General features: G+C 38.4%; 1 protein-coding gene across 23 annotated transcripts in view; it reads right to left on the reverse strand.

Moving 5' to 3' along the window:
- Ktn1 (kinectin 1) overlaps positions 1–23,629 on the reverse strand; it is a 100,527-nt gene that overhangs the window by 28,594 nt on the left and 48,304 nt on the right. For 10 of the 23 annotated variants that reach the window (XM_085698492.2, XM_085698494.2, XM_048430048.3 and 7 more), the window contains 19 exons: positions 23,547–23,615; positions 23,038–23,075; positions 22,847–22,928; positions 21,805–21,873; positions 18,029–18,063; positions 17,563–17,653; positions 16,902–16,970; positions 15,835–15,872; positions 14,898–14,988; positions 14,686–14,754; positions 13,454–13,491; positions 12,727–12,817; positions 12,581–12,649; positions 11,859–11,896; positions 8,625–8,715; positions 6,649–6,717; positions 5,110–5,144; positions 2,867–2,957; positions 308–394 (listed from right to left, as the gene is read on the reverse strand). In XM_085698492.2, coding sequence (XP_085554618.2) covers positions 308–394; positions 2,867–2,957; positions 5,110–5,144; positions 6,649–6,717; positions 8,625–8,715; positions 11,859–11,896; positions 12,581–12,649; positions 12,727–12,817; positions 13,454–13,491; positions 14,686–14,754; positions 14,898–14,988; positions 15,835–15,872; positions 16,902–16,970; positions 17,563–17,653; positions 18,029–18,063; positions 21,805–21,873; positions 22,847–22,928; positions 23,038–23,075; positions 23,547–23,615 — 1,260 coding nt within the window. The remainder of the gene's footprint in view (positions 1–307; positions 395–2,866; positions 2,958–5,109; positions 5,145–6,648; positions 6,718–8,624; positions 8,716–11,858; positions 11,897–12,580; positions 12,650–12,726; positions 12,818–13,453; positions 13,492–14,685; positions 14,755–14,897; positions 14,989–15,834; positions 15,873–16,901; positions 16,971–17,562; positions 17,654–18,028; positions 18,064–21,804; positions 21,874–22,846; positions 22,929–23,037; positions 23,076–23,546; positions 23,616–23,629) is intronic. The other 13 variants (XM_048430055.3, XM_048430053.3, XM_048430046.3 and 10 more) reach the window with 3 other exon arrangements.

Here is a 23,629-nt window from a genome sequence, read left to right on the forward strand (position 1 = left end):
CCATCAACTTCTCTGACTGAGGGACTTCATCAAAGTGCTCCTAACTATACCAGCAGCACACAGCATCTGACAAGGAAGGAGGAAGGTCTGCACACAGCAGGAGCTGTGCTCACCAAAACACCAAGGTCGCCCAGCAGACCAGACGGGCCAGAAGTAAGGGCTCAAGTAGCAGACAGATGAAGATGATGACAAATGTGGACAACGAGGAGAGACTATGAATAAAGTGCAGTAAAGGAAAGCTCTGGTCTGATCTAAACAAGCTGCAGACTTTCTCTGTGCACGGGCATGTCTGGGAGTTAATTACAACCTTGGAAGTCTTGTTCACTTTGTCCTGCAGCATTTTTTCAGTTGATGCCAATGCTTCCATTGCTTCCCAGTTTTTCTCCCGAAGCTCCTAATCATTTTTAGAAAGAATGATTTCAGTTTATCCATTATTGAAAGATTTCTCCTTAAACTTCATCAATATTTTGCACTGCATTTAAATGCTTGTTACTGCAAAATTATATCAATGGAAAATGTGTATATTAGCTAAAACAAAAGTAATGTTTAGAAGTTTGAATAAGAAAATAAAGATGCCCATTTCTCATGTTTTAGTAAGCAACACCAAATATGTCAGTTTTTAAGAACAATTAACTGTGCAAATGTGACAAAGAAGAAAGCATTCGAAGGTAAACACACCAACCACAATTACAGTCATGACTTCAAGTTCAGGCATTAGAGCTAAGGACAGAGCAAATACACACAGTACTGCAAAAGACTTCTGTAATTTGAAAATGAAGTTCAACATCACCCACACAGGACTTTACACTGCCGCATAACACTTTTTTCCTCTAACTCTTATTTTAAATAAAACTGGTATGTTTCCAGTCTTCCTAGGAATGGCAAAATAACCCATGTGTTCTGTATCTTGGCATGATCGAACATGGACCCCACATGCAATCAGACACAACTGTACTAGCCAGATGGCTGAAGTAAATGAGGCAGAGAAACGATAAAAGACATTCCGTTAAGGAGAAACAGAGGCCATTTAAACACAAGCTCTGAAAGAAAATGTTTCCTTAGCAAACACAAATAAAAACAATATGCTATAATTCATCTTCAGAATTAGGAATAAACAAAAATTAAAAGCCAACAATTATCATTTAGTACAGGTTTAGATGCCAAATACTGCATATTTAGCAGTCAACAAATTCTCATTAATCCTTATAATAATTTATGAGATTATTATTCCCATTTTATAGATGGGAAACTACAGTTGAAAGTTAAGAAATCTGGCCAGTGTGTGGAACAAATGAGCAGCAGAACTGGAGCGGGCTGATGCTGCACCCTGCTGGCCTCCGCTGCCCTGACCGAAGTCCACAGGTTTGAAATCCACACCTGCAGAGCTGCTGTTGCGATGGTAAATAAACTAAACTCCATTACTGTGCCCTCCTTATCTCAGAATCCCGGAATAAAGCAGTTACAATGTTAGAAATAGAGTGGACCATTCATGCCAAATTTTGTGGCTAGGTAATGCTGTTAGTGATTAACATTACGTAACACACAAAGAGCAGTCACATACCTAATTTTGACAAACTCAGGGTACAAGAAAATGCCAACTTATTAGCAATTCAACACAAACTTTGAAAGATTTAACTTACATTAAAAAATGCATTTATCATCGATATTCTCCTATCATCTAATAACATCTTGATGCTGCTTACAATTAGAAAGCATATTCTTGTGTGAAACACTTCTCTAGCAGGAACACTCACAGCTACAAGTTACCGCCTTTGGTAAGAGGGGACTTAGGAAACTCAGCTGCATTGACTATCTGTCTGCTCAGTAAAGGCACCAGGACTTATCATTCGGAAAGAACTACTCATTCCCATTTTGTTGTTGTTGTTTGGCTTTTCAAGGCACGTTTTCTCTGTAGCTTTGAAGCCTGTCCTGGAACTAGCTCCTGTAGACCAGGCTGGCCTCCAACTCACAGAGATCCGCCTGCCTCTGCCTCCCTAGTGCTGGGATTAAAAGTGTGCGCCACCACCGCCCAGCACGTTTTTTTTTCTGGTAGTCACTCCCATTTTAGCAAATATTCAGTTCTAAGACCACTAGCAAACTTAATTACCAATATTTTCACTGCCTCTCACTCGAAATAAAAAGAACAGTCAAGGTAGGCTTTGCAAGCTGAATTACAAAGACTGAACTAATAATTCTTTTAGTCTATCAGAAAAAAAAAACAAAAATAACAACAAAAATTTAACCTTGTTTAAGTAAAAGGAAATGCCTTTGTTTTTAAAATAACAAGTTTGAAAGAATTATTTTTCTAAACAAAGGTTTTAATACAAAATCAACCATATTTGGGGTTTCTTTTTAAGCTTTTTTTTTTTTTAAAAGCTCCATACTGGTTTTTTTTTTTTTTTGGTACTAAAATAAGTTTCAGTGATCTGCAATTTATTGCATTGTGGAAGATTATTTTTATCTTATAAAGACATTTTTGTTTAATATATCTATATTTTTAAACATTTCACTAGTGATTGAATTCTACTTATGCCATCTGACTTCACTTGAATGTCTCATGACAGGTAAATATTATAAACGTGCATCTTGATTTCTCATGTGAACAGAAATGTACAGGGAAAATTAAATTATTTTGACACATAAAAAAAAATTCATCGTTTTACTACTAAAATTGCTTTGCAATAAAATGATTGCTCTAGTAACATCCCCAAAGACAGGAAGAAATCAAAAGGGCTTTCACACAAAGATCAAGAAATCTAAATTTAAAAAAAAAATAGACACACACACACACAAAAAAAAATTCTGCCCTGTTCCAACACTAATGCTCTATAATGGAAAAGTCTGTTGTTCATAAATAGTAGCTTACATTATTTTTCTTCCTCTGATGTTCAACAGCATTCTTCAAAGAATCTAACTCATTGCGAAGATCAGTTAATTCCTTTTCCTTTTCTGAAATTCTAAATCAGAATGTAAATATATTTTAGATAAACAACATCTAAAATAAACAATAACACAACTTAAATATTAGATAAACAATAATACCATTCAGATACCTACATTTCAATATTTTTAATACAAAAGAAAAACGGGTAATACTGTGAAAAAATGTAATTTTAGATCAATTACTGTTTAGTATAAAGAACCAATCCTATGAATTCTTAATTCCAAAATTGATTTTTGGGGCTAGAGATGTAGCTCCCCAGGCAGCAGAGGGCTTGCACCGAGCACACATAAGGCCCTGGTTTCAATCCCACATATGACCCCACATGTGTGACTGTGCAGCACTTGCAATACCAGCACTTGGGTAGCAGAGCCAGGAAGGCTGAAAGCTCAAGGCTACCCACACTGAACTGAACGCCAGCCTGAGCTGTAGAAATGTCTTAAGGGGGGCTGGGGGTGAGTTTGAGACAAAGGAGTCTTTAATAGCATTTTATTTTAAGGCAATGAAATCAGTTATGACTAATTAGCTCATTAAACCAACAACATTAAAGTAACCCGCATCTATTGCTATTTTTACCCAATCTTAGGATTCATGGTTTTGATTTTGCTTTGTTTTTCTCCTGGTCCTGTCCAATGCCTTAGTTATTTCCCAGAAATGCAGAAACAAAGACAAAATTTCAGAATTTACTTGTGTTATACTGCAGCAGAATATCCAATTACAAACAACTTTCTTAAGACTAAAGTGCTGACCAACAACCAACTTGGTCCTGGAGCTTAAAAGCTGTTTGTCATACTTTGGACATGAAATTACTTCCTCAGAAAGACTCATGTGATGGGAGTATGGCTGCATGTGGTGGTGCTATTTTGAAAGGGTCTGTTAGACCCATATGGGAAAAGAGTATCACTAGCAGTGGCCACTGAAAAGTTTACGTTGTTCCCAGTCCAGGTCCTCTGAGGTGGGGTTCTTAACATCCTCTTCTCCCATTATAGCCCAGCATCAGTAGAGCTAACGATGATGGACTATCAAGTACCTTGGTCACAGTAACAAGTCTGACTAATACAGTAATACTATTGGTTTTGGTTTAAGGGGTGGGGTATCTCTGGGGGGGAGCTAAGACAAAATCTATGTTGGCAAGGTCGGTCCAACACTCACTGCTCAAGTGGTCCACCTGCCTCATCACCCAATGGCTGGGGTTACAGGTGAGCACCACTGTGTGCATCCCGCCTCCACAGTTTAAAAATGTGTACAAAACTAAATTAGGGGCTAGAGTGATAGCTCGGTGGTCAAGACACTTGCTGTTCCTGCTGAGGACACAGCTTCAGTTCCCAGCACCCACATCAGGACACTCACAACCACTCTGGGGCTTCAGGGAATCCAACATCCTCTTCTGACCTCCATGAAACACAGACAGACAAGCAGGCAAACACACATACATGTAAACAAGAATAAAACCCATGTGTACACAAAACAGAGTAGCAGCATGAAACTGGACCTGCTACGGTTCCTGAAGCCTGAAATACTATCAGCTCATTAGAGAAAATGTCTGCAGGCTCTTTCCTTCACACAGCTGAACTCAGGGCTCAGTTACACAACTAACAACTAGCCTACTAAATGGGCAAGTTTGCAAATAAGTCAAGATGGAAAAACATTTAGACTATTATCATTTATTGACATACTTAAAATGGTTCGTATTTAGCATTTTCAAACATACTGTAAGCAGAAATGACTTTCAATTATTAGCCTCTGAGAGAAATCCAAGAGCAATAAGAGTGTTCCAGTATCTTAAAAACAACAAACAAACAAACAAACAAACAAGTCTCTTTCAAAGAGAACTGCAACCACTCTAATAACTCTGAGTTTCCTAAAAACCCAAAGTCTGCACCATGGGTCCAGAATGGGTCAAGGCAGGCTGCGCTGATCTGAGGAAATCCTGTAGAGCACAGCTCTGCCCATCTGAGTTCTCCGAATGTCTACAGAAACACCTCCCTCCACAAAACTGGAAGGGAGACAAGCCTCAAAAGGCGCTTTAGACAGAAAGGCACAACTGTCAACAAGCCAGAAGTCCAGAGCACTTAGACAATCATGAAATTACATTAAATTCCCTGTCTAAAGGTAATTCAGCATTTAACTATATAACACACCAAACTTTGAATAAATGCATTACTTACACGGTTTGTAATTCTTCCTGAGAGGGAAAAGATGCCTATTAAAAGAATTAAATATTAGTTCAAAATAAAGCTTTCTATTAAAAGAATTAAATATTAGGTCAAAATAAAGTTTTCTAGAACATAACAAAATTATGCCAGCATCCCAATCAAGAGGTTTTAATAAAAACATATACAAATTTATAAGGTATACTGAGTGGTAAGTTCAATTTTCATTATCATTCCATAAAGGATTTACTTTGTAAAACACCAAGGTACTTTTCATATTGGTTCCTAAAACTAAATAAAATCAACAACAACAACAAAAAAAAAAATGAAAAAGCTGATTTCTCTCACATCTAGTAAAAAAGTGACTTTATATACCATGCGAAGGAAACACAGTATGATGACTGGTCTTCTTAAACTCCGCCCCATTTTGTCAACAGGGACTTGGACTGTCTCTGATCTACCCACGCATGTTCAGAAAAAAATGGGTGGCACACATGAGGAAGGGCATAGGACTTTGCTCGGTGGTGGTGTACGTGCCTGGCATGCAAAAGGCCCGTAGGTTCAACCTCCAAAATGCAAAAAATAAAAAAGTGTGCATACCACATATATCTTCTTAAAATACCTTATGTTTATTCTTACCAAACAGTATTATATATTAAATGGCATATTAATGTTAGCCCATTACTTATAACATCTATCTTATATATCTGTCAGTTTCTTTCCAATTACTGATGTTTTGTTTAAGGAGAAAAGATAGACGTGAACTTAGATTTCAACACACCTCGGCCTAGACATTAGCTGACTTCCTAAGAAAAGCATTCTGTAAGATTGGGGCATATGCAGGCACATTAGCATGTTTGTATATAACAAGAGTTGGAACTGATAAGAGCATACACATGAGAATAATAAAGCTGGAACACTGACTAGAGTACACATGCACACATGTGTATATTATAATGGAACTGGAACACTCATCAGTGCATATGACACACACACAGAGACACACAAACGTGTTTATATTATATAAGAGCTATAACATTAATTAGCGCACACACACACATGTGTGTATATATACACACACATATATTATAATGGAGTGAAAACAATGATCACACATGCACACACACATACACAGCAGAGCTAGAACACTAATCAGAGCATACACACACATACACACACACACACATATGAATATAATGGAGCTGGAATACTGACCAGAGCATACATATACATGTGTACATTATTATGGAGTTGGAACACTAATCAGAGCACACAAGTACACACATGAATATAATAGAACTGGAACACTGATCAGAACACACACACATATGTATATAATAGAGCTAGAACACTATTCAAAGCACACTCTTACACACGTGCATATACAGTAAGTAGACTTGGAACACTGATCAGAACACACACATGTATGTATATAATCGAGCTGGAACACTGATAGTAACATTACTTTTACTCTCTGTGAACATGTAAAAACAACAAGAGTAATTGGAAATAGCTACCAATATAGGAAAAGGTGAGACGTGGAATAATCCCTACCAGTTGGTGGTTCTGTTGATTAAGCTGTTCAACTTGGGATTTAAATAATTTATTCTCATCTTGTACCTCCTATAAACAAAAATTAAACATGAATATCTAGACAGAGATTTTGATTTTTCTCTAAGTTTTTAAAATGTCATACAGTCTAGGAAAACTCCAAAACAGTAACAATTTTAAAAAGATGAAAAAGGCCAAATTAAAAAGCACTACCAGCCGGGCTGTGGCACACACCTTTAATCCCAGCATTCGGGAGGCAGAGGCAGGTGGGTCTCTGTGAGTTCAAGGCCAGTCTGGTCTACAAAAAAGCCAAAAAAAAAAAAGAAAAAGCACTACTAAATTAAATTACAGTAACTTTATTTAGTCCTAGTCTTGGAAGGGGGTATGTTTCCGTAGAATAAACTGGCCCAACACCTTTAAGATCTAGTGTAGGGTGGCATGCATCTGCTAGGGCAAGTTTCTCAAGCACCACACTGCAGCACTGTTGCAGGCTCTTCTGTCATTTAGTAATCTGAACAGACTCCAGACAGGGGCAGCGACAACCTGAGATGCCTGCTGCTACCGTTATAAAATCCTGTGGGGAGCACTGCAGTGCTGACAGAAAAGATTTACTGCACAGTTAGCTTCCCTTCCTAAGGTTAGAACGCTATTCGCACCACTCAGTGCGGTAAACTACATGAGCTAAAATTCTACTTATTAAAAGGAAACACAAAAGTGTTCATAATCACAAAAGTAGAGTGCTTTCTTCCTATGACTTAAAACAGGAATTGCTTATATTTCAACTGTTTATATTTCAATGTATAAACACTCAATTTTAGAAGAGAGGATGGGAGTCAAAGAAAGTCAAACCTCATAATAACAAAACATTCATTTTCAATTTTTAATATTATATAAAAAGATCTTAAAGTTGGGTTCTTTTTTAAGTCATCCCAGAAGAACAATTGTAGAACAAAATTAAAAGCTCAATTAACATACACATGACTTAAACATACTAAGAAATCTCAACTTCTCTCAATCTAAAGCCATTTAAAATGATCCTTCTTTTTAAGTATGACATCATGTCTACACCTTTTGCCAATGCTGGACATGAAGGGGAAACAGTCCTGTTGGCAAGAGTGTAGCTTAAGTAAGAACACATTCAAGGAGCAATTCAGCCTGGCCTAACAAACCTGAACATAACTGTACTTAGTGAGAGAGGGCTTGCGGCAGACAACGGCTCTGCCTAGTGCATGAATATGAACCAGGCTGCTCCAAGGCACTGACTGCAAGCTGCGCTGCGACAGATTCACTACCCCTTCCGGCTAATGTCTGTGGCTACTCTGAGTAGTAACTACACAGAAAGTGCAAACTGAGCTTCTCTTTAAACTAGGAATCGCTCTGAAAACAAAGTAAACTTGTTTAAAACATTAACACAAAATGTTACTTCTAAGAAAGAATAAAACAAATAGTATTCAAAATACATTAACATTCACAGCTAATGAAGTATACTTGTAACTAGAGAACAACCCTAAATATTCCAGGTATCTTCATCAGCTGTGATTGCTTATACAGTATATAATGAACAAACTCACTAAAGGTAAAGGGCAGCTGGGCATGGTGACGCACACACTTTTAATTCCAATACTCCAGCTTAGATACAAGAGGAGGACCACAAGTTAGAGGCTAGTCAGGGTTTCATAGCAAGTTCAAGGCCAGGCTGAGACACTGTCTCAAAAAAAACTTTAAAAATCAAAAACTAGTGATGTAGGTAAGTATAGATGGAGCATTTGTCTTGCATGTACAAGGCCTTAGGTTCCCTGGATTTGGTCAACACAAAACAAAACAAATTGTTAAAAAGTCAAGAAAGGCATTTCTATGAAAAGTCTTAACACCAGAACTTAAACTGAGCACTTTCTCAAAAGACAGAACCAGCCCACAACCTGAACAATCATCAAAGATAATAACTCATCCACTAATTAATTTTAAGAACTCACACTTACCTGTACCAGCTTTGATTTGTTGAAAAGATCACTCTCTGTATCTTTTAATATAGCTTCTATTCTCTTAATTTCATTTTCCTTTTCTTTCAACCTAGAATTTTTACAAGGACCTTATTTAGTACTGTACAAAACAAAACCAGACTCTGCTACCATCCCTGAAAAAAAGGCAGCACAATCAATGCCTACTGCCATTTCCTTCTGTATTCTATCTACTCAGGATTTGTTTTAAAAGACAGTATTTTCAAGAGCATTCTATTTCCTAGTCAAAAACAATCTAAAACAACATACTTTACTCTAACACTTAAGTAAGTATGTCATTGCACAAGTGAAAAAACTAAAATAAACGCTAAATACAAAACAGCATTTCAGCTACCTACTATAAAAAAATCCTACTTAAAAAAATGTCTTAGCCACAATTCATTAACCCTAGAAGTTAAAAAACACTCCATCCTTGTACTAAAGATATGTACACACTGTTTAATTTGATACTTCTGCTTCTTTCAACTTTGTAGTTTATTTCTAAAGATGGAGTGAAGGGTAAGCAGGTGTACAGACGCCATGGTGCACACTAAAAGTCAGGAAATATCTGACAGGAGTCAATTCTCTCCCACCGTGTGTGGGGCACGGTGCCCTGTGTGACTCTGCACCACAGTGCCAAGAAGTCAGTTTCTCTCTCAACCAGAGTTTCAGACTTGGGAGCAAGCACCTTTATCTAGGAGCCTTCCCTCACACACGTAAGGCTTCAATTTAGCCCAAGCCAATTTCAACTGCCTTTTCCATTCTAAACAACAGAGCTCTCTCAACACCTAACACCACTAAAGGATGTGTCTATTTTCTCAGGGCTAGAAGCTATCTTTATCCTTTTCAGTGTCCCCAGTGTCTAAAGACATACAAGACTCATCAAGTATTTGCTGAGTAGAACACTACTTTTATCCTTCATTAATTTAAAAAGTGTCAAGAAATTATAGGTACTTACAAAAAAATGACACAAAGGCATACATAAACAGTAAAATTTTAAAAAAAAAAAAGGGAAAGAAAGTCAGACATATGGGCACACGAGTGCACTCAAGAGGCTGAGATAAGAAGACCACAAGTACATCCAAGGCCAGCTGGGCGACAAAGGAAACCTTGTTTCCTGAATGAAAGGGGGAAAAAAAGAAAAAGAAAAGGTAGAGGAAGAGAAAGGAGGAGGGGAGGAATAAAAACAAAGTAAGAGAAAGGGAAAAAAAGGAATGGATGGTAGAAAGGCAGGGTGAGTCTTAGATGCATTCCCCCAAGGGAAGTCAATCTAAGAGGGCCGAATGTACTGCAAGGCTCCAACCAGGTCCCTCCTCCTGGAAAATGTAAACTACAGAGGAAGACCCTAGAGTTTCAGGGGAGATACTGGTTGGGAAGGGGAGGGGGAGGGAGGGATGAAAAGGTTAACAAGTGGGATCCTTGAAGGAGAGAAAACTTGCCCTGCATGACACAGTGACGATGCATTGTTCCTAAACAATGCTAAGAGCTAATGGAAAACACAGTGTTCAGCCGCTAACACCATAGCTTTTTGTTCAGCAGTGGTAAGGGTTGACACGTTAGTAACAGGAGAAAACGGAGCAGTGATAAGGAAACTAGACTTCTCAATCTTTTCTGTGGATCTAAAAGAGCTTCTCCCCAAATAAAGTCTATTATTTACCAAAGAAAAGGTCAAGAACCAGGTACACTGTGCACACCCAATGGTCCCAGCACTTAGGAGACAGAGGCAGGGAGATCGTCTGAATCTCAGGCCACCCAATGCTACACAGTGAGACCCTGTCTTAAAAAGGAAATGACAGGGCAGGTCAAGAAAAATTAAGAATAAAAATAATCCTAAAACTATATACTTTAGTGCTAATATACACACTGCAAGAAGCCATAAATGTATCGCTAAGCTCCTACTAGTAGATGAGAGAAAAATATCCTGGTAGCTACTCAGTGAACAGGTCTATAAATACATACAAAATTATGATGCCCAGAAAAGCCAGTCCCTTGTATTCAAAAACACAACCTGCAATCTTCATAATCTTAAAGATACTGTTCAAAGAAGGCTCTTCTTAAACAAATGTCAATCAATGTTGACGGATATCCTGCCCCCAAAAAAAGCTTCAAAAGTAATCCTCCTCAGGCCAAGGAGCTGGCCCATCAAACAAGTGAAGGCACTTGACACCAAGCCTGACAACCTCAATTCGATTCACTGCACCACGGCTGAGGGAGAAAACTGATTCCCGTAAGTTGTCCCTCTAGCCTACACACACACACACGCCATGGCTCACAAAACCACACGGACACATACAATCAATGTTTAAAGTGATTCTCCAAAAACGTGGGACCTAGTTTTAATTCTTTAGTTTGTGATGTAGTTTAAGAAAAACAACTTTGAGCCAGGCGGTGGTGGTGCACGCCTATAATCTCAGCACTCGGGAGGCAGAGGCAGGCGGATCTCTGTGCATTGGAAGCCAGCCTGGTCTGCAAGAGCTAGTTCCAGGACAGGCTCCAAAGCTACAGAGGGACACCCTGTCACAAAAAAAAAAAAAAAAAAAAAAAAAAAAAAAAAAAAAGAAGAGAAAGAAGGAAAGAAAGAAAGGCAGGCAGGCAGGCAGGCAGGCAGGCAGGCAGACAGACAGACAGACAGACAGACAGACAGAAAGAAAGAAATCAAACATTTATTGGGTGTGGTGGTGATCTACCTAGTAAGTTTGAAGCCAACCTAGGCAACAAAATGAGACTCTGTCTCACAAAATAATGACTTCTGCAGGATAAAATGACACTGTAATACTATTCTGGTATGAACACCTAAGAAGGCAGATCTCTGTGGGTGGTGATATTTTTATTCAGCATGGAACTAGCTTGACAAGATCCATGTTTCCTAAAAGCAAATACAATTATGATATGCCAATGATCAGTTATGGCTAGGATTATCTACTTATTAAATGGAAATCAACTGATTTCCTCTTTATAATAATTGAACAATTTGTGGAAAAAGTCTACATTTGCAGAAAGAATACTAGAGAAAATGGGCAAGTCTTTAGGTATTCTAACACATTTAAAGGGTCTCTGCTTTACTACTCAGCAAGCAGGAATTTCTGTTATCTGTCTCTAGACTTTAATTAATACTTGACCATGAACTCAATGACCATGATATCAGAGACCCATCAAAGTTAATTTTAAGCACATTCTGGCACACCTCATCAAAATACTAGCTAAAAGCAAACTTACATATTTTCAAGTTCTTCAAACCGTGATGTTGAACACACCTAAGAAACAGATTTACCTTTTAATGTTAGCATCAAAACAAATCATCATCAAAACAAATGCATGCCGACATTATACCCAACTATAAAATAAATTATAATCGTGTTAAATTTAAGATTAGGTTGTTTATTTAAAAATGAAATGCTTTTTATCCCTTTCTGTAGATTTCTGAAACAGGAGCTCACTATGTAGCCCAGGCTGGCCTCAAGCCCACAGTGACCCTTTTACTTCAGCCTTCCAAGGGATGGGATCACAGGTGTGAGCCAACAAGCCTGGGGGAATGAGTTTTCCTGAGCAAACTTATCTTTCAAAAAGTATTTTTTAAGCCAGGTGGTGGCAGTGCAGGCCTTTAATCCCAGCACATGGGAGGCAGAGTCAAGAGGATCTCTGAGTTCGAAGCCAGCCTGGTCTACAGAGTGAGTTCCAGGATCCTAGATTAGTATACCAAATAAGCAGCACAGTTAAGCATAAGCCTGGAGTCTATTTGACAAAGAAGGGAAAAAGAAATGCTTGCACTATCAGCTTGACAAATCAGACAGTTAAACTTGGCTTGACAGTAATAAAAGTTGACAAGAGCAATAACTGAACTATGGCACCTCACACAAACTGAGAAGGTCTCCCTCCTGCTTTCTAGAGTGTTACACGGGACACACACTGCTTCCCTAGCACACTCATGCTCACTGTACCTCTGGCAAAGCAGGCAGCGCCACCTCCTGAACACGAGCCTTTAAAGATTCATTTTCTTCTTGAAGATCCTTAAAAAGAATAGACATGAATTCATACTCAACTAGCAGAGAAAGGGTTACTCTCACTTCTGTCTGCAGCTTCTCACCTGTATCCATTTCCCTCTATCTGTCAGGTCTCTGTCTTTGTCTTCTAACGCAGCCTTCATGGTGTTCACCTCTTCTTCCTTGCCTCTTAATCTGGCAAGTTATTAAGAGGGACAAGTAAAAATTTTACATGATCTTAAAAAGCAAAAGTGTTGAAGACTAAAAATACCCAGGTGTTTTTGTAGTCCAAGTTCACTGTACTATTGTAGAAATAAATATTTCTACAAACCATTTTAATATAAAAGAATACAAAATTTGAGATATAAAATTAAAAAGTGTAAGATAAAGAAAGTCAAGCTATCACTGAACACAGAGAATGGATGAATTAATGGAGCTCTACTCTTACCCCACACCATCCCATATAGGCAGAATCAGGAATTTCACACAGCTTAGCAAACCGGCTCAGGTGTCAATTCCATGGCCAGTTTCACATGGTAATTAAAATATGCAAGAAGCATCATCTGTATTTAAGGTATACTACAATTATAACTCCAAAGAATAGGGATTCTCATATCACCACATCCTTCCCACAAAAAACTAGAAGCTGTTAAAATATGATGAGAATCAAAGACTTACAAAAACGAACAAACAAAAAAATCCTAAGGACTTTTGAAAAAACTCAGTATTTTCCAAAACAATGAAATCAAATTATAAAAAAGCTACAATTTTCATTCAATTTAACTTATAGAAAAGAGATATTTACAGGAAAATGAGACAAACATTACTTACAAGTTCTGAAGCTCCTGAACTTGAGAGGCGACAGATAACTACAACACAAAGGACAAAGACGCAATTCAAACCCTTTCTCTGAACTAATCAGGCTTTATATTGTAAATCTTTATAACCTGTATACTTCAAAATATAAAGTCCAAGCTAAATTGTCCATGCCAAAATTAGATGAGTTTACATTTCACCTTCTCTAGTTCCAGGGCCAAAGTAATGATGATGATTATAAATAGCACGCCTGCATAAAGAGGTATCGCCACAGTTAAGAACATGAGTCTTCCCATCTCCACACACTTCCACGCAGTATCAGAATTCTCCAGCCTGGTCCTCAGGAACATTTGCTCTACAGCGCTCTGTGTTTCCCTTAATTTCTTACTTACTTATATATGCTATTTGTTTATGGTTTTCTGTGTTAAATGTGCGAAAGAGGCAGAGGCCAACACTGTGAATCTACAGCCATCTACTGCTCTTCACGCCATGCTCTGAAATCGTCTCTGAACTGAACCTGCCGCTTGGACCTGGTGAACCTGACTGGCCAGTGAGGTCTACAATCTTCCTGTCTGTCCTCCAGCTGTGTACTGCCACGCGCAGCTTCTACAGAAAAGCTGGAGATCTGAATTCCAATCCTGAGCTGGTACAATGAGCACTTTACCCTCCCCAGCCCTGGGCTTCCTTTCTAGTAAGTCACAGGCAATCTAACACTGTATCCCATTCCCTCAGGCCTTGATTCAGATGTCAGCTCTTCACAAAACACTATCTCCAACCCTAGCATGGGGCTTTGACAGGCTGTTGCATTAATTCAATGAATGAACAAATTATCTCTTCCACACAATCTCATCATTTTAATGAAGACTTATCAGATTAAATTTAATAAAACCCATCTACCAAGTAAAAAAGTCTACTTCTAGAATCTCCAAGGAAACTCATATTTTTATTTTCTATGTTCAGAGGATGAATACACATTCTATAACAATACATTCTGGTCCATGCAGTTTGTTTTACCAGTGATGTATATTTTGCATTTTTTAAACGGATTAAAATGAAACATTAACACAGAGAACTTGTTCTAAAAGAGGGCCTTAGTAAAAGGTTTTAAAAAGGAATATAAATAAATATACTTGTAGTAAGTTATTAAAGGGTTTTTCTGAATAGCAAGAAGAATCAAATTTAAAAGTAGCTCATAAATAACATAGGCACTACTAAGTCTGCCATGCTGTGGCTCTGGGATTTTTTACCTGGTGAGCCTTTTCAAGCTGGGCATTTCCTATTTCTTCTTTTAGAACCTCTATTTCCTGTTTCAAAGCCTTGACAATGATAAAACAGACAAGATTGGACAATGGAAAACACACTGAAGTTGACAAAGAAATGCAACATACAAAAACATGGAATCAAATGGTATTAACTCAAGTTGAACAGAAAGCCCAGACACTGTTCTCTCTCCTAATACCTGAACAGTTTTCTCCTTATTAGCAACTTTGAGAAGTTCAACTTCTAGAAGCTCTTCCACAGACTTGATCTGTCCATCTTTCTCATGGATCCTTAAACAAACAAATCAAATATTAACTTGACTAAAAATCGCTGAGACCCACCAGCCAAGCATAAAAACAGCACCATGTCATGAGAACATGACAACTCCTTCAACTGAAAGTGAAACAGTATCCAATTTCACAGACAAGAAACAGAGAAAATACTTAATGCCCCTTTCAGGAAGAATGTAATCAACAGCCACTAGAAATCTGTGCATACAAGAAGATGGTGGTGTGCTTCAAAATACACAGGACACCTACCATGTGTGCCATTAAATTCCAACACCAGGGAGGATCAAGCTCTATCCAGGGACATGGGCTTAAAGGATTTTGAGCTTACTATACAACATAAGCTCACCTGTAACAGCTTCTGCTAAACACGGAAAATTAACAATTGATGTCACATAAAAAAAAGAATCAATTATGAAAATGGATTTTTAAAAAGATAAAATCCTTCAATTTGGATAGCAATGCTAATGTCCCTCAGTTCACTGATAGAAATTCTAGAATGCAGGTTCAACTGAGTCAGGAGTGGTGTATACACTATCTCAGTCCTCAGGAAGGTGACAGAAAAGCAGCAGGAATTAAGACACCAGGCCTAAGTAGTAGGGAAAATCCCAGCCAGACTGGACTAGAAAGGGAGAGTGTGTGAGAAATAGGGGGAAGTAGGGGGGCGTAATGTATGTCACTTATAGAAGATAGGTAGGTAGGTAGGTAGGTAGGGGGAGGGGGGGGGAGGAAGGATGGGGGGGGGTAATAATGTATGTCAACTGTTCCAAATAAAGAAAACTCCATTTAATAGCACTAAGAAAATAGGTTAAAAAAAAAAACACAATTTATAACAATGTTATCACTTACACTCTCCTAAGCTCTTCAACTAGAGACACAAAAGAAACCTAGAAATAGAAAGATGCATAATTTAGTAACTTTTAAAATTATAAGTGAGTCTGGGAAATACATAATCCCTAAATTTGTTATTATACAAATTAAAATCAAAAAGGAAAAAGCCCAGAAATTCTAGATTTTCTTAATGTCATAATGGTAAAAATGAGGAACATTTTGAAAATAAGCAGATTTGAGCGCAGCCCAGAAGAATAATCATTAGGTAAATGCTTAATTAACTAGTAATTCTAACCAGGTGAAAAAATTACACCTAAGAAACTGTCTCAATTCATGTAGTCTTTTTGCAGTCATTAGACTTGATTTATATGTGTAGTCAAAACCCTTTATTGTTGTATTAAAAAAAAAAGAAAGAAAGAAAAGAAAGAAAATGGCCAGCAAGATGGCTCAGAGGGTAAAGTGCTTGTCACCCAAGCCTGATGATGTAATGAATGTGGACGGAGAGAGCACTTCCTAAGTTGTCCTGTGACCTCCACAAGCGATCTCTGGTACATTTGTACCTTCATATATCCTACAAATAGCAACACCAACAATAATAATAATTTTTTTAAATAAAAAAAAAAGCTGGGCTAGAGGGATGGCTCAAAAGTTGAAAGTACTTGCTACTCTTCCAGAGAACCCAGCACCCACGCAGCCGCTCGCAACCATCTCAAACTCCAGACCCAGGCCATCTGACGCCCTCTACTGACCTCTAGGGGCAATGCCTGCATGTGATGCACAGACACACATACAAGCAGAACACTCATATACATAAAATATAAGTAAATTTAACTAGATAAAGAAAAAAAAGAATGAAATCCTATTTGGAGTAGTTCACAGAGTGCCTACCTAGCATGCAGACAGTTTTCAATAAACAGCAGCTTCTATTACCACTCAAGTCACTAATGATTCATTGATTAAAAGTTTACTTGAAAAATTCAGTCTTGGAAAAGAAACAATTGAGTGTTGCAATTCAAGCACCAGCTGTGCCTCCTATAAGGAGAAACGTGTAGGATCAACAGCAAGCATTACACAATATGAATTACCTGGTCACTCTGCTTGGCCTTTAACTCTTGAACTTCTTTCGTCAGGGTTGAGTTTTCCGTTCTTATGGCCTGTTTTCAAAACCATAAGCTCAACATAATTTTTTACTCTTGAAACACTCGCTAGTTCAAAATAAGCTAGCCCATTCTTCCTCTTCTACCCTTTTTCTTATAATCTGATAGTTAGTCAACCATTCAGAAGTTCAATTATCACCATATACATTTCCACTGAAGTGCCGACACCCTCAAAGACCCAGTGTGCCGTTTCTCAGCTAAGCCACAGCAGTTATAAATTCAATTACACCTTTTAATTTACTTTCCCAAAGGTTCATGGTAATTTAGTAAGGGGCACTGAGCACGGAGCAGCTGTACTTGACTTGCTCTCACCCCACAGCCAGTCACAGATTTAGGATGTCTGCTGGTTATAATCTGAACACGGGTGCCAGAGGAACACACACTACAAACTGTAGTGACAGCATCTATCCAACTGAGGTGGTGGATACTACAATCATCTATCCCTTTTCAGTTTTTAAAGAACTACCATTTAAATTAAATGAAATTGTTTCTGACTTGTAACATATAGCATGCAGCATGGAAAACAATCAGAGAAACCCTTCCATGCTGACAAAATAACACAAGGAAAACAAGCTAGAAAATGCTTTACATTCAGCTCCTCCTCTTTCGTGGCCACCTGAATAAGTCCAGTTTCAAGTAATTCTTCTACCGTCTTTAACTTTTCATCTTTTTCTTGAATGCTGAAATTATAAATTTAAAACATATGTATGAACTACTTGATCAAGGTAAATATCATTCCTAAGTATTTTACACAGATCAGCCCCTCTGTCCCTCATTCATTATGAACTTTTAATTCTAGAAAGACTTCTGAGGATCTCAATCATGGTGTTATAAGTAAAATATGCTCAGGTAATTACGGATGACAACTGCCTGAACAAGTCATGACACCCACAAACAGACCACACAGTAGCCCCGACTGAACTCCAGTCCAGAACACTCTTTTCCACACAAAACACAACAGTACTTTAAGAACCTAGATTATTACAGCTAACAACTCTGTCACCACAAATTTGGTAGGAATGAGTCACCAAAGTAATGAAAAGTTAAACTCTTACCATTTTTCCATTTGTTCCATAATATCTTTATTAGGCTAAAAACAGAAACAACAAAAAAAGCTTAATTCTACCAAGTTTGCATAAGATAGAATTAGTTTACAGTTCACAATCCCAAAACCCAGACAACAAAGAGGATCCTGAGAGAGACACACACGGATCTAACCTACATGGGAAGTAAAAAGACAGTATCTCCTGAGTAAAGTGGGAGCATGGGGACCGTGGGAGAGGGTAGACAGAAAAAGAAAAGGGAGAGGGAGAGGAAGAGAGGAGAGCAGAGAAAAATATATAGCTCAATAAAAATCATTTTTTAAAAAAAGAAGATTAATTTAGAAAAAGATTCTGTGGAAATAGTTCAGGATTCTAAGTAATTCCAAAATTCAGTCCTTCTTTGAGGACTGTTAACAATTACAAAATTTTTATTCAAAAGAGCAGAAAAAAGGTATCTAGGTTCAGGATACAAAAGGAGGGAGGGACATGGCAGTAGCAAAATGAACTGGGAACTTAACAGTAATTTTCAGTCACTAAGTGATAATGGAAAGATTTCCTCAAATATAAAAAAATTTGGGCATTTAAAGGCTAAAGTCACAAGAGGCCATTTCCTTTTTTGTTGTTGTTGTTGTTTGTTGGTTTTTGTTTGTTTGGTTGGTTGGTTTTGTTTTGTTGAGACAGATTTTCTCTGTAGTTTTCAGACCTGTCCTGGAACTAGCTCTTGTAGACTAGGCTGGCCTCGAACTCACAGAGATCCACCTGTCTCTTCCTCCCGCGTGCTGGAACTTAAGGTATGTGCCATCATTGTTATGTGTGGCCTTTCCTTTTTTCAATTGTTTTACCCCAACATTGAAGTCTAACACAAATTCAATTGCATAAATCTTGTTCATAATCGGTGGATTTTGAACAAGAAGATAGATGTAATAGTTACCAGAGCACAGCAGAGACTGTATTAAAAGTGTGTGCACTGCAGAAGCAGAACATAAGACACCTCCTCATAAAGCACGGAGAACATGGCATTACAGCTGCTCATACGCACCTGACCGTTCAGTCCCAGAACCCAGCATGTGCTCACGGACCAATTTCTGGGGTTACTATTATGTGTCTGGAAGCAAAGCTTTCTCCCTTCACGTTCTCACTTAGACAATGTAGTATCTGGCCAAACAGGTCTGGAGTTTTCTATCCACACCTCCTAATTCTGTTAATTTCCGATTTTTTAAGCCTATCACATTATACTCATTTTCAAAATTAAAACTAATGTTTCCATTGCTAAATCTGAGGCCTAAGATTCCACCTCTTCTATATTTTTACATCATTCCCTTCTCTCTGGTGCCTAAATGCAGGTCCTCAGCTTTACTCATCCTGAACACAACAACGCCTTGATTCTGTCTGTACTTCATAAGAATTGCTTTGTTATCTGCAAAGGAAAAGTGTCCCAATGAGGAAAAATTGTTCCATTATGAAAAAAAGGATAGAAAAAGTTCCCAGATTACATCAGTGTGATAGTGTAGAAACAACTCTGACAGGTTACTTTTTATAAACTTAACATTCTCATGAAAAGTCTTTAATCCGCATTTGTATCAATGAACCCCACCATACAATACAGACAACACTATGAAGCCCAGCTTACCTGTGCCTTAACTATTTAGTTGTCCTAGGCTCTCACTGGATCCTACTGCTCTCTGACTCCTACCTTCAGACACCTCACTTCCACCACTGTGAGTTCTCTCCATCCTTGCAATGACCTTCATGGTTACATTGGGTTCACAAGCCTTACACAATGAACAAAGCTTTTCCTAATTAGGCCCTAGCAAGTCTTTCTCTGCCCCACCCCCTATTCTCTGCACTCACACAGCATCTCAGCACGTTCTGAAAGTGTCGACCCTGCTGTACACCAGCATACTGCTGAGAGGTTTTCTCCCAGCCATGGCCCCTCACTGTTCAGCCAACTCCTGGCTAAGCTGTCCCATGTTACCTTTCCACTCTTCAAATGAAATCTTACTGTAAACTTAGACACAGCTCAATAATTTAACTCCCCATGCTTTTCTTCTATACACAGCTATCTGCACAGTAAGTCATATCCTCAAGCCAAGAATCAAGTTCCAACCACCTTCTGAGCCTCAGCATAGACATAAATATCTACTGTATACTCAACAAACACTCAATGAACTCAACTTCCCTTAATGAAGTCATATTTACTTAAGGACGCTGGTTCTTCAGTTCAAATACTAACCAACATTTTTATTTTACTACATTCTTTATCATCCTAATCCAGTCCTATTACTTGCTCCAGGATGATAAACCTAAACCTTCAATTCAGTATGATCATGAATAGGTGTCAGGTAAACAAAAGCAATTTCCCATGATTTTTACTTAGTAAGCCTGATCACAACTCTTAAAAACCTTCTGGAGCAAAACTAAAGGCATGCTGCCGCTCGGCTATTACAATTAGCAAGCACGCCCAGCCACAGGCCAAGCAGAGCTTACCTGCCTTCCCCAGGCATTAGCTAGTGACCCCAAACCTGCACACACTCAGCCTCCCTCTGCTCAGTGTCTGAGCACACTCCCGTACCTGGGGCCTCTGGCCTTTGCCTTCCTACACCTGAAGAAACAACAACATGGCAATGTTACCGGTTTCTCCTTCAATAAGTTCAACCTCCTCCTCCAGAATAAAACCATCGGCAAGAGAGCGGGAAGTCTTACATCACAAACTCGTTCTCTCTTAACTGTCATTTGGAATTCTAACTGCTGGACAAGAAGGGGGAGGTAAAAGAAAGGTGAAAATGAAAAGAAACTTAGGGACACTTACTTTATCTCTTATTTCACAGTCAGTGAAAATAGAAAGGCGACTGCAAGATGCCGAAGAGTAAGGCTGGAAGACGGCCCAGAAGCGAGTGCCTGTTGCCAAGCTAATGCCCAGGGTTCCACCCCTGGGGCCCACATGGTGGAGAACTGACTCCTCAACTACACTGCAAGCTGCTCTCTGAAGCCCCACACTGTGTGGACGCAATAGATACATGTTTAAAGGAAAGTACAAGCTGTCCTGACTCGCTAAGACAAAAGGCCTCAGGCACATATTTTTAACTTTTAAAATAAGCATACATGTCACTCATGGATTGGTAGGAAACACTTTTATCTGCTGAGCTATCTAGCCAGCTCCTAGAACACTGTACAATAATAATTCGAGGGGTTGATGTGAGAAAAAGGTGAAAGCAACACCATGGAAGCAGCAAAGAAAAGACACAACTAGAGGTTGGCTAATAAAGCAGTGCCACTCGTTAGGAGGACAGGTATTGTTAAGTTAGATGACAGGGAGTGTGTGTGTGTGTGTGTATTCCTTATCATCCTAATTGCTACTATACACATACATATGTACATGTGTGTACACACACACGCATTTTAAATAAAAAGAAATGACTTGGATATTTAAGTTTTGTCATTCAATTCTAAGAGATGATTTGGTACAACTCTGGTGTGAAAGACTAAGTGAGTGAAGAGATGTTAGCAATGTCAAAGTGCTCCTAAGTCTCAAACCTACACTCCTGAGAAACCATACTGACCGTATGAAAAGGTAAAGACTACAAAAACAGGACTTTTCTTTCTTTTTTGTAAAATACTTAATGAAAAGATTAATATTTGCTTCATCTCAGAGACACAAAACTTTAATTTTGAACCTTGGTAAGCACAAAACGGGCAGGTGCCATGGGAAGACACATCTAACTTTCAGCACAATTTCTCCATCAGTTGGTTTCTCACTAGACCTTCTTGCACTCCATGAAAACCCTCACCTGTTGAGAAACAGCAGCCTGTAGCTTCTGAACTTCCAACTGTAATGCTTTGTTCTGGTCATTCAGAATCTGGAGGGATAAAACCCAATTTACTTTTTGAGAAAGAGAACGGCAGTAATCATCTGAATTGAGATTTTTTCAACAAGCAACTCCACACTGTTCACAGCAACGCGGCAATTACATACATACATGCTGTGGGACAATGATTTGTACCTGTCAATTTTATTTTAATAAAACGCTAAGTGGCCAGTAGCCAGGCAAGAAGTATAGGTGGGACAACCAAGCAGCAAGTGTGTGTGTGTGGGGGGGGGTGAGACTAGAAAAGGAGAATGCTGGGAAGAGGAAAGCTCTTTCTGCTGTCCTGACCCAGCCGCAGAGGAAGCAATATGTGACTGCCTTGCCAAAAAAGATACCAAGCCACATGGCTAACTCAGACAAGAATTATGGGCTAATGTAAGTTATAAGAATTAGTTATAATAAGAAGCCTGAGCTAATGGGCCAATCAACTTATAAATAATGCAGACCTCTGTGTGATTCTTTGGGACTGAATGACCACAGGACCTCAGACAACACATACATACATAAAAATTCAGAGCTCAACAGAGATTAGCACTGCAGCAACTGCATAGACAGCAAAAAACTATGCACAAATGTAAAGTACTCATTTAAAGATTGCCAAGGAATGCTTGGGGCAAAATAAATTTCAAACATTTATTTAAAGATAAAAGTCTATTAAAAATTCACTATTCACAGCCAGGTGGTAGTAGTACACACCTTTAATCCAGCACTCAGGAGGTAGAGGCAGGCAGATCTCTGTGAGTTCAAGACCAGCCTGGTCTAAAGAGCTAGTTCCAGGACAGCTCCAATGCTACAGAGAAACCCTGCCTCGAAAAATCAACAGAAAATCACTAAGTCACCAAATAAATTAAAGAAATAATGTTTCCAAATGACTGTGTTAAAAAAAATAGCATTTTTAGTCATTATAACTAAACTCATATGAAGTTGTTCTGAGAAAGTTAAGTTCACAGGCTTAATCACACACCTTTAATTCTTCCATTTTGCTTGTGATCTGACGCTGCAGCTGCTCTTCAAGCACTCTTATTTTATCATCCTTTACATGGATACTATGAGAAGAAGAATCAGTTACGACCAGCTCAGCCCGTCAGCCTCAGCTCAAGCAGCACGGCGCATGGACGTGAGCACCAGTTTCTCTGCACAGAGCACACTACTCACCTCTTCTGCATCTTCTCTACCTCATGCACTGCAGCGGCCTGTGTGCAGAAAGAAAGGAAAATCTTATCATTTCTGAGAAAACCATAAAACTATTCATCTAACCATACAAAAACTGTATTTCTACACACTTGGATTAAAACATAACAAAACTATGTGCTTCTTTTTTTATTGTCCATTAGTTTTTACTTCTCAGAGGTCAATTTTTCCAAATAAAAAGTTTCACTTTTATACAATAAAAGGAAAATACTAAAGTAAGCAATACATTAAGACTGCTTTAACAATCTCTTCTATCTCAGAAATGATGAATTCATTGTATCATATGAACATTCCAATATGAACAGGTGACATCTAGGTGGTCTGTGCAGAGGATCTCAATAATACATCCCAAAGCCAAACATAAGTAATCATTATAGACAGTATTTATACACAGAAAGCTGGGCTCACAGCCTCAAACAAACAAGAAAAGGCAAATCAAAATTCTTCAGAGGTAAATAGCAAAACCCATCCACCTGCTCGTTAGCCAGGGACTGCAACTTCTGCACTTCAGCTTTTAATAAGAAATTCATATTCTGTATATCCTAGAGCAAAAGAA

This window comes from Myodes glareolus, chromosome 12 (genome assembly GCF_982192425.1).
Source record: "Myodes glareolus chromosome 12, mMyoGla1.1, whole genome shotgun sequence".
NCBI classification, from domain to species: domain Eukaryota; kingdom Metazoa; phylum Chordata; class Mammalia; order Rodentia; family Cricetidae; genus Myodes; species Myodes glareolus.